Below are 14,231 nucleotides of genomic sequence, written 5' to 3'. Positions count from 1 at the left end.
CTTGTCCCTACTTCCTATATATAAGTGTTGAGAAGTGTGTTGCCTCATAGGAATGAGAACACATGAGTTTCCATGTGAATCTCCTTCCGCTGAAGGCTGAAAGATTTCCCTTCTGAAAGAAAACAGAGCAGAGCTGTTGAGACCAGCACCAGCGCAAGGTGACTTCCTGCCCCGGGGGAGCTTGCTGCCAGCCAGCCGCAGAAAGGCTGTCTCAGGTTCACGGGTTAGGACAGGGGGTCCCCTAACCAAATTCAAAGGCCCCTACATGTCTGTATATAAGAAGAAACAAGAAGGCAAATGAGCAAAACACATAGAATTTCAGCCTCCCCATTTTTAGAGAAGGAACTCCACAGTTAACACAAAATTAGCATCATCACAAACATACAGAAAGTTGTTTGTGCCCCAAGAGATGGAACAAGAAGTAATGTTCTTTCGGGTTGTGAAATCAATTTAGCCTGTGCATGTAGGTGATCACTGAGCTGCAACGTGGTCTGAGAGGTTTTCCCGATGACATTCAGCTCCCTCTTGTCAGAGCTCCCTTGCTCCACAGCACTCCCACCCCAGCCTTCGCTGTTGCGCGCACATGCGCGCACACACAAAGCGCACACGTGCTCCCTCCCTCCCATTACAGCAGCAGTAGATCTGGAGAGCAAGCCTGGAGATGAGTGTTGTTATGATTTATCTGAAGTCTCAGCTACGAATCTATTTTGGTACTGTGTTTTTAATAACATGCTGTCTTTGACTGAAGAGGTTTAAGAATTCAGTCTTCTTTGGTTAGTACAGGAGCAGTAAGTATCTTGCCATTGTGTTTCAAACATCCATAATTTCCACAAGGAAAAAAAAAAGAAGCAAAAGCCTGACACCTTCAAAGGAGAAGTGAGTGTTTTACAGTAGAGAGTTCTATCTGGAAAACCATTAGTTTTTAATGATCACATATAGCACCAACAATGATTCTGTGTTGTCTGAATGTAAGATAAAATCAATTTGCATTTCATCAAAAAAGTCCTGAATAAACAACCCTATACAGGCACATTTTAGAGCACCTGTGGGTCTCCTGAAATAAAATGCTGATCAAAAAAAGCCTTCTCAATGAGAAAATGTTCTCTGTTTACAAAATAACTGAGTCGGAGATCAACAAATGAAGTTTGCTCAAACTTCTTATTTAAATTTAAGCAAAATGGTTATTACTGAGTTCTTTGGTTGAGACCACATTTGTCAAATGTCCCAAGCAACCGGAAAGGACACAGCAGTCTTTTTCAAATTATTTTTGTTTATAACTGTAAAAAAGTGATTTACTAATTAAATCATTTAGCTTAATTTAAGCTGAAACAAGAAGACTTATTCAATTTAAAAGATCTTAAAAACAAAAACCAAACCTAATGAAGTAAAATATTGGCCTATCTTTCCTAAAGCCATATAAGTACTTTTTTTGCAATGAATAAATAATGACTCAAGCAAACTTTATTACAGTTTTTCATTAAAAATTGTTTCTAAGCTGAAATTAAATAGAGAACACTTCACCTTAAAAGCTTTTTTTAAAGAAGGCTTGACTTTGCAGTTTAACTGGCTCTTTTCAGCTCTTCCATATAGTTTTATCACAAATTCTGTGAATAGAAGTTTAAACAGCAGTTTGTTTCAAATGACAATTACTTCTAATTTGTTAAATTGCAGTGTGATTAATTTGTTCGATAACTATGTGGATTTTCTCCTAGAATCTTGTTTAGAACTTTTTGCAGATCACCTTTCAGGGAAAAGGGTTTTTTTCTCCCTAACTTCAGATGCATACTCAAAGTATTTTATAAATACATCCATGCCTTCCTGGTTCAGAAAAAAACCAGGCTCTATCACAAGTAATTTGGCTTCCTGTTCTGGATGAAAAGATCGATCCTCATTTTATCGGTGTATTAAAGGCTCAGATGAAGCTTTTTAACTGTCCAGGTTTGCCATCTTTATATGTCATTATTTTTAAGTACTTTTCCCCTTATGAATCCAATCCAGATTGAATACAATACATCTTTTTTTTTTCTTTTTTTTTTTTACAGAACAAACAATCCAGAACTGGAAAAAATGTGTGCGAGTTCACCTTAAAAATTCCCTTCCTCTGCATGTTATTCCACATGCCAGTTAAATGGATATTTCAGTCCATTTGCAGCTTCAGGTCAGGACCAGACCTGTCAGTCACTGACAAATAAGGGAACACCCCATCTTGGAATTTCCCATTATTTAAGGCCATTTTTACAGCCAGAATAATTTTGTTTTTTCTTTCTTCTCTATTATTTGCAAAATTACAGATTATGTTGGCTTTATTTTGGGGAAAAACCCCAAACAAATTAAAAATCCCACAACTATTTCTCCAGCTACTGAAAATGGGAATAATTAACCCTGACAAAACAACCCCAAATCTCTCTATGTCTATCAGGCTACAGAGGCTCTCCTTGTTCCAAAGTACATTTGAATTTTATTATTCAAAGAGAGGACTTTCTCCACCCGCCCTCAAACATGGAGCCAAGGTTTACAGATAAATATGTTACAATGTAATCTATAAAGCTACATGTCCACTAGAAGCACACAGGATTATAGTTATAGTAGTTACAGGAAAAAAAAAACAAAAAAAACCCCTGCAGTAAACTGCATCCTCTTGATGTTTGTTTTATCAGGGCCTGTGGCAGAGGGATGCTGCTCTCCGCAGGTGTTGGCCGAAGAGCAGCAGGCCAGGCTGGGGCCTGGAGGTACCAGTGGCCATTTGGCCATTTAGCAGATCACCAGACAAACGACACTGCAGTTTTCTAATGTCAGTGTTCCCTGGCTGGGTCCTGATGCTTAAAGAAGGAAGCAAGGTTAAATAGAAATTAGCAAATTTTGTTTCATTTTGCTAATTCCAGTTTATATTGATATTTCACCTGATCAAAGAAATAGCCCTGAATCTCTCTAAAGAAGCCCCCAAAACTCCCCAGGCCAGCTGCCTTTTTACTGAGTGAGGTTCAGCTGGACAACTCAGGATGTCTTTTTACTGACTGTTGCCCCAAAACCATGTTCTGTGACCTTGTGGAAGTGGGAAAAAGGTAAGTTTCAGAAGTGCTTATTGTCATGATATGTTGAAAGTAACTGTTTCCCAGATACACTCAGAAGAGGACATGGTAGAGCTCAGACACTCTTCTATACCAAAATGCCCCTGGAGAATATAGACCATGCTTTTCTTCTTTTAAAGTGGTAGTTGAAATACAGTCTTTGCCCTAGCCAATGGACTGCTTTTTGGCTTCTTTCTAGAGTTTATGAGAGTATTAATGATTTCATTAAAGAAACCATTTTTTAATCTGGTTAGAGAACTGATTTTTGGTAAAGTGGAGATTCTCTATAAATTAAATCTCATGTATGGTTAATCTGGCCAGTGATCCCTTAACACAGAAGGCATAAAATGTATTACTACTGCTTCCTCCACCTAGATTTGCATGTTCTGGGCAGCAATAGCAGTGGTAAGCAGGCAAGTATTAGGTAATCAGGCCACCTCTGCAAGACATTCACATTCAAAGCTCCCTGCTTTACTGATGTTTTCAAATGTAAATGAGACATTTCTTCCACTACAACACTGATGATTTCTCTCATCTTTCAGCTGTCTTCTCTTCTTTTCTCTGTGTTGTTACTGTGTTGTTGCGGGCTTTTTTATTGAACTCTACTTTCTTTATTCTCCTCCCCTTTAAACTTGTTTTCCTCTCTCTCTTCACAAATCCTGCCCTGTAATTCCTCATATTGGCTTGCTCATCTTTTTACTTATGACCTTCACATCCTCATATCTCTGCTGGAAACTCCACAGCCAGGCTTCACAACACCATTGTGCTCTTATGCCTTAGACCTTATATCTTCCTATCATCGAAACCGCCTGCCTCTCCAGTTTACAATCTTGTATGGCTTTTTTTTCTAATCTTCTCACATCTTGTCCTCAGTCTATTTCTTTTTCTCTCTAGGACCATGCTATTTCTTTCAAGAGCTAATTGAAAAAATATGTTACTGATTCCACTCCTTTTGATTTGATTTTCCTTTCCAATCCTACAGCTGCCTTCTTCTGCCTTTTTCAGTGCCATAAGTGCACTCACACTTGTCCCACAAGCTTTCTCTCATCTTATCTGCCTTGCAGTTTTTTATTGTTTTCCTCAGCTACTCTGGCTCCTCACAGTAAGATATGTTTTAGTATCTCTGATTTTAAAAACTCTCCTCCTCCCCCTTCTCCGCACTTGTTTCTCTTCCTTTTATCTCAGCTCACTGAATGAACTCTTCAGTTGCTCTCTGATGTTTCGCTAGCCTACTACTTTGGGCATAAGGACTCCATATCTTCTTCTGGGGATTGTGTCTGACTGTATTAATCTCTTGATTATTATCTTGTAGTTTGATTTTAAGTTTTTTTGCAGTAGAGGCCATGCTTTTGACCTGGATTTGCAAAGAACTGAGCCTGATGGAGTTCCATTCCTTTGCTGCAAACACAAATAATAAATAATGGTAGAATAATGAATTTAATACTTTACTACTGCCATCTATTGGCTGTCTTTGATCATGACACCTCAAATTTGACAAATTTTGAACTATTTGTTTCATCTGCTGCTACTGAAATTGAATGTATTACAGCAGGTACCCTACTTATACTAATGAGTACTGAAAATATCAGAAATCTTTATGTTACTTTAAAAACAATACATTTGTTTCCTTCCAAATACAAGATGTATGCCTTCTGCTTTATATTTTGCTTTATAAAGTTACACATTGAGAACTGAAGCACTGGAAAATCAGAGGATTCCAGAATTAATTCACCTACATTACCTGAATGATGTGTATGTTTTGTAATATATTTTACTCATACATAAGAAACATGCAATACTTAGAATAAAGCATGTATATACATGCAAAAGGGAAACAGGACAATCTGAGAGTGATCTAAATGTGCGTGTGATACTTTCCCTGACTACTCTTCCAGTCTCCAGCTCTTTTTGGAAAGTCCTGACCCAGAGTGAGATTATATTTACTATCGTAAGTAAGGTTTTTTTCCATGAGCACATTCAGTTTCTCCTTGAAGTCATATATAAAGAGCTTTGTGATATTTTTTCTTTATTTGTTCTTCACTATCTTCTCTTTTTAAATTTTCCTGTCTCTCATTGCTTGGTGTTTCTTTACTTTGTTTCTGTGATATAGTCAAGCTTATTAGAGTTAGGTTTACTGATATATGATTAATATTCTGTAGTTGAAACAACTTGCTCTTTACATTTCCTGTTGTGTTCCATCCTAAACAGTGGCAGGATTAGTTACCTTCTTAGTCCAGAAGCTCATATATGACAGGAAACTGTGGAAAACTATCCAGGTGTGAAGTCCAATTAATTTAATACATAGATGTGTTTTAAGAAGATTTTGAAAGGAAGAGTAGATACAAGTATCCAAAGAAGAAACTGTGCTCAGTGTTTCAGTAATTAAATTGTTTATCCAATTTACTGCCATGTGCTGAAATATTATCCAGAATTCTAGGAAATGCAGAAGTGGATTATGAGTTCAAGGATGGAGCACTAATTGAATTTTAATTGAAATGACTCATGTAAGCAGAGCAAGGACCTGAATTGCCCCTCAGAGCATGAAAGTCTTCYCAAATGGTATCCGGACATGGATGTCACACTAAAAGCGTGACTTCTGAATGTCTAAAAGAAAGGTTACATGTCAGAGGAAGACTAAGGGTCTCCATTTGCAAGTGAAATGCATTTTTCTATACTACAAGGCAAGATGGATTGGTCTGTTTCTCACTTATCTTGTCTCAACCAAAATTGTTCACACTGGGCACAAAGCTTACTAAAGTACTTAAAATTACAGGGCTTAACTGATGTATGAACCTTACACAAAATCTCTGCAAAGGCATTCATTTTGCTTATCTTGACATTAAATAGGAAAAAAGCTATTAATAGACAGACTAATCAACATTTCTGAAAATGATACATAAACTGAAAATAGGAATCCCCAGTTATAATGACTTCAAGTTAAATAGCAGTTGAATTTTCACTCATTATGATGAAAAATATTTTCCTTTGACCTGTGTACTGACTTTTTTTTTAAAAGGATGGTATATTTTGCTTCATTACAAAAAATAGCATTTATATTATTGCTGTATTTTTAATGGTTCTGACTTCCTTGGTCACTAGAGGACTTTCACAACCCTGGTCATTTATTTTAGTGGTTTATAATTGAACCATGAACACATACTTGGCAATGAAATTTGGAAAAGAATAATCAAAGAAAATATTTAGTTATTCTTCATTTATACTACTTGTAAGTGATTGGAAGCTAGAATATTTAACATGTTTGTAGTCTTACAAATAAACAGAGATTTGCATCTGACTGCCACTACTCATACAACTTAGAGTCTACACATACTTGCAAAATATGATTCACTAGCAGAAAATATACACATCACAGAAGAATAGTCAACAGCAGTGAGAGAACAGAAATCTTTCCAAAAAACTTTTGTTAAAATTTTGACACTTAGTTGAAAAGCTATTTGAAATAATTTTTGCCTCTTTTGAATTTTCTGATTTCTGCCAGCTGTTAAATCTTTGCTCTGAGAGCCTCAAAAACACTTCAAAGGTGCAAGCATGTCTTTGTAACAAACAGCTATTGTGCTGTCCACAGTTGTTACTACCACACAAATTGAAGTGAGGGTATCTTACAGACTTTTCCACCTCCTCCTTAATTTGCTGAATTATCAAACAATATATATTTTAGGGAAAAGCATACTCTTTCTCAGGAGTAAGCAATATATAATTTAATTTAACACGTGGTTAAGCCTAAAACAATTGCTCTGCTTAAACTGGAGCAAATGAGTAAATTCCTAAATGCTTCAATCTGCAACTACTTACGCAGGATTTATACTAAACTAACTGGGATTATTGTAAAAACTTTGTAAAAATTCCTAGTGCAAAGAAGTGGAATCTTAAGAATATTAAGAAGCAGAAATTGAGTTTGTATAGGTTGTATTGAAAAGAGCTTAACAACCAAGATATCGAAGTTCTCTTTAGTGTTTTGGTACGTTGATATCGATTGTCTTGATTATTTTGTCAAAGCTAATACAGTGCATAAACACATCAAGTACACCCTCACGATGTTGTTACTTTCAGAAAACTGCAGAAACAAATACGAGCTTGATTAAACAAATTAACAAACAACAATTTTCCAAGACTTGAGTGGCATGAGTGATTATTGTCTTTGATTCTTAGAAGAAATTTCTTGTGGCTGGAAAAATGTTAGCCCAATGATAGCAGAGGATAAAACATGGGCTAAAACTATTTTTTAAAGTACTTACATGTCACTGGCAATGGAGGAGTTCCTGGACATGGACTTTGGAGAAAGGTCATAGTCACTGTCTGACCGGTAAAGGAAAGACTCCCTACGTTGACTATGGACAAAGTTTGCCTGAAGAATTAGCCCTGATCCAGGGCTTGTCATGGGATCCAAGGGACTTCGTCCCGATGATGTGCCATTGTCTACATCGAAACTGCAAAAAAAAAAAAAAAGAAAGGATGAAAAGATTTATGCTATTGACATATGAATTTTGAAAGTAATGAACACTATTCTGACAAATTTAGCACTAGGTAATTGCTTCTGTTAAACATGGGAAAATCAAAAGCCAGTCAATTCCACTGCTAAGGCAAAAACAAGGGGCACCAGAAATATACTGTATAATTGCTGATAACCAAAAAGAACAAGTCTGAAGGAAAAGAAATTTGGGAAAGGAAGAGGCCAATATTAGAAATATGGAATATATGGGCTATATGCTTCTCTGCATGCAGGGTGTCTATGAGCTCTAAACCTGAGGAAACATGATGTTTCATGATCTTCTTCCTCAGGCCCCATCTCTCTTGATCTGGTACCCTCATTACCCTTCCTCCCACTCTTTAGTTATTGAGTAGCTACCCATCACTAATATTTCACTACTACTCAAACATTTTAAAAACATATTTTGTCTTTTCTCAATGATTAGGAATCAAACGCTGGAGTATGATTAACGTGTATATGTGTGCTTGTGCACATTTGTATGCATTAGAGATAGTTGCTATTGCACAACAAGAACAAAGAAATGACTTCTGCAGTTACCGCCAGCAGAGTAACTTCTGTAGCTCTTCTAGCTATTGCATTTGATAGAGAGGTAAACAACTGTACCATTCCTGGGGAACACAGCTGTCATGAGAGGCTGGAGCCAGGAGAGCGAAAGAGAGAGAGGGGGAAGGTCTTTCACGTGGTCCCTGACAGCTCCACGAAGGGCTTTGAAAAGCAGAACAAAGACCTTGAATGAGACTCTGTAATCAGTCAGAAGCTAGTGCAGGGCCAACAGTGCCCAGATGATGTGCTCATGGCAACCTGTGTTGCTTAGCAGCCTGATAGCTGCTGTATGTACCATATGGAGTCCTTTGGGAGCATGTGGCTCAGTTTCTAGATTTAATGAGTTGCAGTATGCGATCTTAGAGGTCACATAAGTGTGGATCTGCAAGATTATGTCTGCATCTGATAGTATAGCGCATATTTTATTCAGACAGAAATGGAAGATAGTTTTTCCTTTCTTGGTTGGTCATGTCTCTAAAAGCAAACAGCAATTTTCGTTTTACAGTTGGATAGTAGAAAAGGTATGTATTAGACCTTGGTTTGTAACTAGTTTAGCTCCTTTGCAGTACTAACGTAGGAACTTAAATAATGCTAAAGCATTTAGTAATGAGGGACAAACAGAGGATCTGTCATACGATCTTTTAAATATGGATATGTGTTAGTATCATAATATGTTTTTGCAACAAATTCATCTACAGTACTCATTTTGAAAAGAGTGTTCACATAAAGGACACCCACTGGTTTTCAATTATATCTAATGACAGTTGAAGAGAAACTATTCCGTACACATCAGCTGTTGATTAGACTTCAGCCTTGCACATGTGTCATAGCAGGTACATGCTGGTATCTGGACAAACTCGTTTCTTGCTATTAACTACTACTGACCTGAACTTGTACCGTCAGCAACCATAATGTTTCACAGAAGTGACAGCATTCCCATTGCTTTTTTTCTTTTTTAAATGAACAAATATATGAAATAGATATTGCTTATCTTGACAAAGATGCACACTGCCTGGCAGAGAGTGGATCTTGGTTTTGTGTTTTATTTTTATTGTTTTAGCAGTTACTTTGTATACACACATGAAATTTCAAGCTTTCTGCTGCACTCAGACTAGATTTCATAGGACTTTCTTCATGTTGTACTCACCTTTCACAAACAGTGTGAATTTAGGAAAGCAAAATAATTATTTTCCAAAAAAGAATTCAACAAATCAACTTGAAGAGATGCTTCCAGAACAGTTCACTTCAATAAATCTTAATATATACACTTCTTCCCAAACTTGATTTCTTTTGATTATGCCTGAGTACTTCTTCTGTATCCTTAAATATCCTATTACTTCAAAACATTATCTGTCTCAGATTAACTGAACTTAATCTGTGCTAATGAGCGTTCTGCCACTAGTCTGCTGGGTGATCATGGCCAGTTTGAGGCAGCTCTGCCTTTCAGTTTCTCTGTCCATTGGATGGTGATAAAAACTTTTTCAGGATTGTTTCAAATCTAAAACTGTATTTTGTGATCCACTCACAAAAACATTGAAAAGGGCTGGATATTATTAATACTAGAGTAAAACATCCTTTATTATATTGCCATATGTTAATAAGCATATTGCAATTACTTTTAATGTGACTGTTATTACTCACTAGTAATGAATATCTTCAAGTTGGATCTCCTGAGTATATCAGGAGCACAAAATACTCACAATGCCTATGAAGTTTTTGGAACATTTATGACCTCATCATATCCAAAAATGATAACACTCTTATTTAAGTATCTAAATAAAAAGTTTTTCTACAAGAAGCTGTAAGATAATACAAGATCCTAAACAGAACACAGCATGTGTGTTTTTTTCAAATGAGGGAAGATCTTTCACACAATTTTAGGTCAAATAGAAGATGATTATTTTACTCCTGTGTGCAATAATACTGATTTCTGTAATGACACTATCATTTAAAATATATTGAAGCTTGTCTGAAAGCCCTAACATAAAAGTTAGAGTGGTAGAGAAATAAATTAAGGGAACTATAAGTCAGTCTCACAGCAGGAAAATGCTGAGTAAGGAATATTCTTTTACATAGATTTTCTTAACAGTGGATTTCATCAGTCAACTAAAGAGGTATTTTATTGGATCAAAGGAACGTGTGGGTTTGTTTGCAGATTTGGGTTTTTCGTTTTCACCTACCCTTTGTGGAGATGATATGAATATTCTGTTACCAGGTTTATTTCTCCCAGTGAGGACCTACAGCATGTTTCAATGAATGATTTCATTGTCAGATTCAAAAATATTTTCTTTTTTAAAAGCTCAAAATTTAAAAGTTTATTGGACAAAATTGCAGATTTGTCAGTTGTGTGAGGCCCTGTGACTTGTACTGCTAGATAACAAGTATGCATAAGATTTGCACAGAGCTGTTTTGACAGGAATTTTATCCTGTGATACTATATTATGTCCACTAGATGGGTGTCAAAAGCAATGAAATGGATCCAGGTGTATCAGCTAGGATTTGGCTCTTACCGTTCAACCAAAATGTCATGTAAATATCTATCAAGAAAAAAAAAAGTTTAGTGCTACAGTCAAAGAGGAAGTGTGAATACAGCACTGGTATGCCAAATACATATGTTTATATAAAACATTTATATATGACTATATATATAAAACTGCTACAGCAGTTAAGTGCTTTGTTTAGCTCTTAGTTACTAAGACATTTGCTAACAACACTTTCAGACACAAAAGATAATACAAAACTAAATGAAAAATGTGTTATTACACTGCTTGGCTTGAATCACAAGGCTTATCTGCAAGAACTGGAGCTGCTGATCACACTGCACCAAGTGAACAGAGATTCAGAATGAAGAAATGAAGACTTTCACCAAAGTTGTTTGTCTGTTCTTTGTATATACCCCGAAAAACTTTAAAATCTAAGCTACAGAATGGGACAGATTCTTCATTTTGCCTGGGCAGAAATTCAGTTGTGGTCACTTCATATTTATCTTCCCACTCCTGTTAAGTTTTAAGCTGCAGCAGGGAATATGCTGTGAATTTAAAAGACTAGGTTCAGTGACAAACTGAAAGTAGCGAATCTGTGTGCTGTTCTCTCCCTAGTGCGTTCCTCTGCCTCCTTACACTTTTGGTGAGGGTACTCTTTTGAAAGGAAGGAGTAGTACAGAAGTTGTTACTGAAGGCACAAGAACTGTTTTGCCACCTTTTCACAGGCAGAACATGAGCATTTAGAGAGAGAATTTTCCACTGGAGTTCTACAACTACCTTCAGGCACTTTGCACGACATATGCAAAGCTAAGTTACTATTTTTGATGGGAGCGTCTGGCACAGAATGCACCACAGAATTGTCTACATTCAAAGAACTTTGCTGCAACTCCAGAGGTGCCAAGGTTACAACAAACCAGTGCTAATTCAGCACCTTTTGTGTGTGCATTTTAACAAAATGTTTTATGACATTACTGCCTACTGTTAATCCTTAGAACCTTCCTTGTTCAGTGTTCAATGATGACAAATAGGATAGGAGATGAAGGTTCAGTCTTTTTCCCTTTTTTGGCTATTCATTGTATTTTCATGTCTTGACCACTGTCTATCATCCAGATGGGCAAAAAGAAGGTGAACTCTCCTGAGTTCATTGTAAACATTCATAGCTGATCTTCCCTGTGCTCCTACCAGGATGAGAAGCAGTAACATCACAAACAACCTTTAGGAAGATTATTAATGATTTGCTTAAGGCGATACAGGGGACCTGTGGCAAAGACAGGAAAGGTTCTACTTCTCCTGGATCCTACATCTTAGAAGCACTGCTTCATTGGTAACACCACATAACTTCTTTGCACAACGAAAGAAAACCTCTGTGGACTTCCTTTTTCAGTCATTAAGTAATTCTCTCCTAATTTCTTCCAGAAATTTTGCTAAAAAGAAGAAAGTAGATCAAAATATGTACAAAATATCACATATAGTTACATAAGAAGTAATGGTATGATAATGAATGTGCACAGGAACTCACAATTAAGGCCGCACAGAAAATCTTAATGCTGGTCTTCTTTACTACTGAGAGCTTAGCAACGTAACCCTCTTTTTAGGGTAGTTTTAGGGGGTTTTTTGTAGAGAATTTAACAACAGTAGAAAAGGAAAAGAATTAATTCCATTCAAAAATGAATTCAGGAATTTACTAGACTTTAGAAGACACGCATTGCACTCCTGATATTAGACTCCCTTACAAGTCTCTCCCTACCCTCAACCTCTCTGATCTTGGACATTAAAGGGACAGAGATAGGCAGGAGCCAGACTAACTGATCCTCTAGGGATATCTCATCTTTTAAGACCATCTTTAAACATTACAGAGTGCCAAGCAAGATCTAGAGAAGGAAATTTTTTCTCCTGTCACAGGAATCTTGCCCTAGTGGTAATCAATCTCTCCAGCCACCTTTCTGCACAACAACCTACCTACCCATCTCACTTTCCTTTAGTTTCCAGATGTCCTGTGCTGTATTTTTACCTGGAAGCACAATCCCACCATCAGATAGAATGGGTACACATTGCATGGCAGCTGTAATTCACTTAAGTTATCATAGAAGTGCCATTTTGTAGTAACTTCCTTTGGACAGGCCCTCATTTATAGCAAAAAAACAAGGTAATAAAATTTTATTTACCTCTCCAAAAAAAGGTAAACTATTTATAACATGTGCTCCAGGACAGGAGCCCATAGATAGGCATCTACTGTAGAGCAGGTGGCCTGTGGCTACTGGAGAAATGGGAGGGTCGGATGGGCCCCTGAACTGCAGAATCCTAATTTGTTCCTTAGATTGCTTGTGGCTAAGGCTCACTCTGCTTGCACCGTGGGCGGACACAGCGGGATAAGCCTTGCTCGCTTGCTTGGTATTCTGGGACTGAGAACAGCAGTAAGCAATCTCAGCTGGCTGGCCCCCACGGCATACAGCGGTAGAGAAAGGCAACAGCGTGCCCGTTCCTAGGTAGCTCAGTATAAAGCCCAGGCTAGGAAAGGCTCCTTCCCTGTCACGCAGGATACGGTGAGCAGCACCTGCTCTCACACCTTGTGTGTATTGATGCTTGTTTATGCTGGACATTATGTGTCTCAAATCAAAGCAGGATGGTTTAGAGTTTTGCTCTTAGATTTGTTGGTTATATTCTGCATCATTTATAGATTATTTTCATATTTCGGTTACTTTGGAAATCATGCCAGCTACCGTGACCCAGTCATTCAAAAATGTATACAGACTCTTGAGATACCATGCCATTAGAAAGCATTGCATAAGGTGGACACTGATACTATTAAATTGATTTTAAAATCTCAGTCAGAGAAGGAAGGAATAATTTAAGAAGACAAAGGGCTCTTCTTTCCTGTGAAATATAGTCTTTCTGCTAATAAAAACTGACTCCTCATTGACACATTTTAGGTAGTTAATTTCCATCCGTCTTTACACACTAACTACATTCACTGAATTCAGTGCATTCACCTATAAATCTGTCCAAAGACTTCCTAATATACCACTTTTTTTTTTTTTTTTGGTGAAATACTGATTTTAGACAAACTTTAAATTAATTAATTAAATAAGACTGGACAAGCACTTTGATTATGTCTTTATGACTTTTCTTGGGCCTCTTGATTTCTTATTAATAAACTGAGCATTATATTGAGCCAGCAGCTGACTTGGATGTCTCCTTGTTGGCAGAAATAGTTACCAATGACCACTCTAATAATAAAGATCCAAATTTACAATTTTCTTCATCAGAAAGAAACAATTTGTCAGCAATCAGCCCCTATCGTAGGCTCTCACTGGACTTTAGATATTAAATAGTTTAATGTGCAGTATCAGAAAAAAAATCATAAAAATAAATCAGTGGATTTATATAATTGAATGGCAGGCCTGAAATTTATTTCTTACATTAATTTTCTGGCCAGGACCTTTCAAAATGTTTCCTTTCTGTCAGTGCCTACCCAGTGACGCAGGAGTGACCACATCCGGTTTTCTCTTTTGATTTTTCTTTCTATCTCTTCCCACATGCCTAGTAAAAAGGGAAATGAACAACAAAAACAACAGAGAAATATCTACACTGACATTTTGGAAGAAATATCATATAATCTCTCTACAT

The 14,231-nt window shown here is 36.9% G+C and overlaps 1 protein-coding gene across 1 annotated transcript in view; it reads right to left on the bottom strand.

Annotated features, from left to right (window-relative positions):
* The window catches only part of PDE4D (phosphodiesterase 4D), a 371,205-nt gene that overhangs the window by 120,917 nt on the left and 236,057 nt on the right, over window positions 1-14,231 (bottom strand). The window contains exon 2 of the mRNA XM_026076480.1: window positions 7,325-7,516. Within this exon, the coding sequence (XP_025932265.1) occupies window positions 7,325-7,516 (192 nt within the window). The remainder of the gene's footprint in view (window positions 1-7,324; window positions 7,517-14,231) is intronic.

The sequence above is a fragment of the Apteryx rowi genome, unplaced genomic scaffold (assembly GCF_003343035.1).
Source record: "Apteryx rowi isolate R43461 unplaced genomic scaffold, aptRow1 scaffold_432, whole genome shotgun sequence".
NCBI classification, from domain to species: domain Eukaryota; kingdom Metazoa; phylum Chordata; class Aves; order Apterygiformes; family Apterygidae; genus Apteryx; species Apteryx rowi.
Note: the sequence above shows the minus strand (reverse complement) of the source record. Positions and strands in the feature narration are given on the sequence as shown.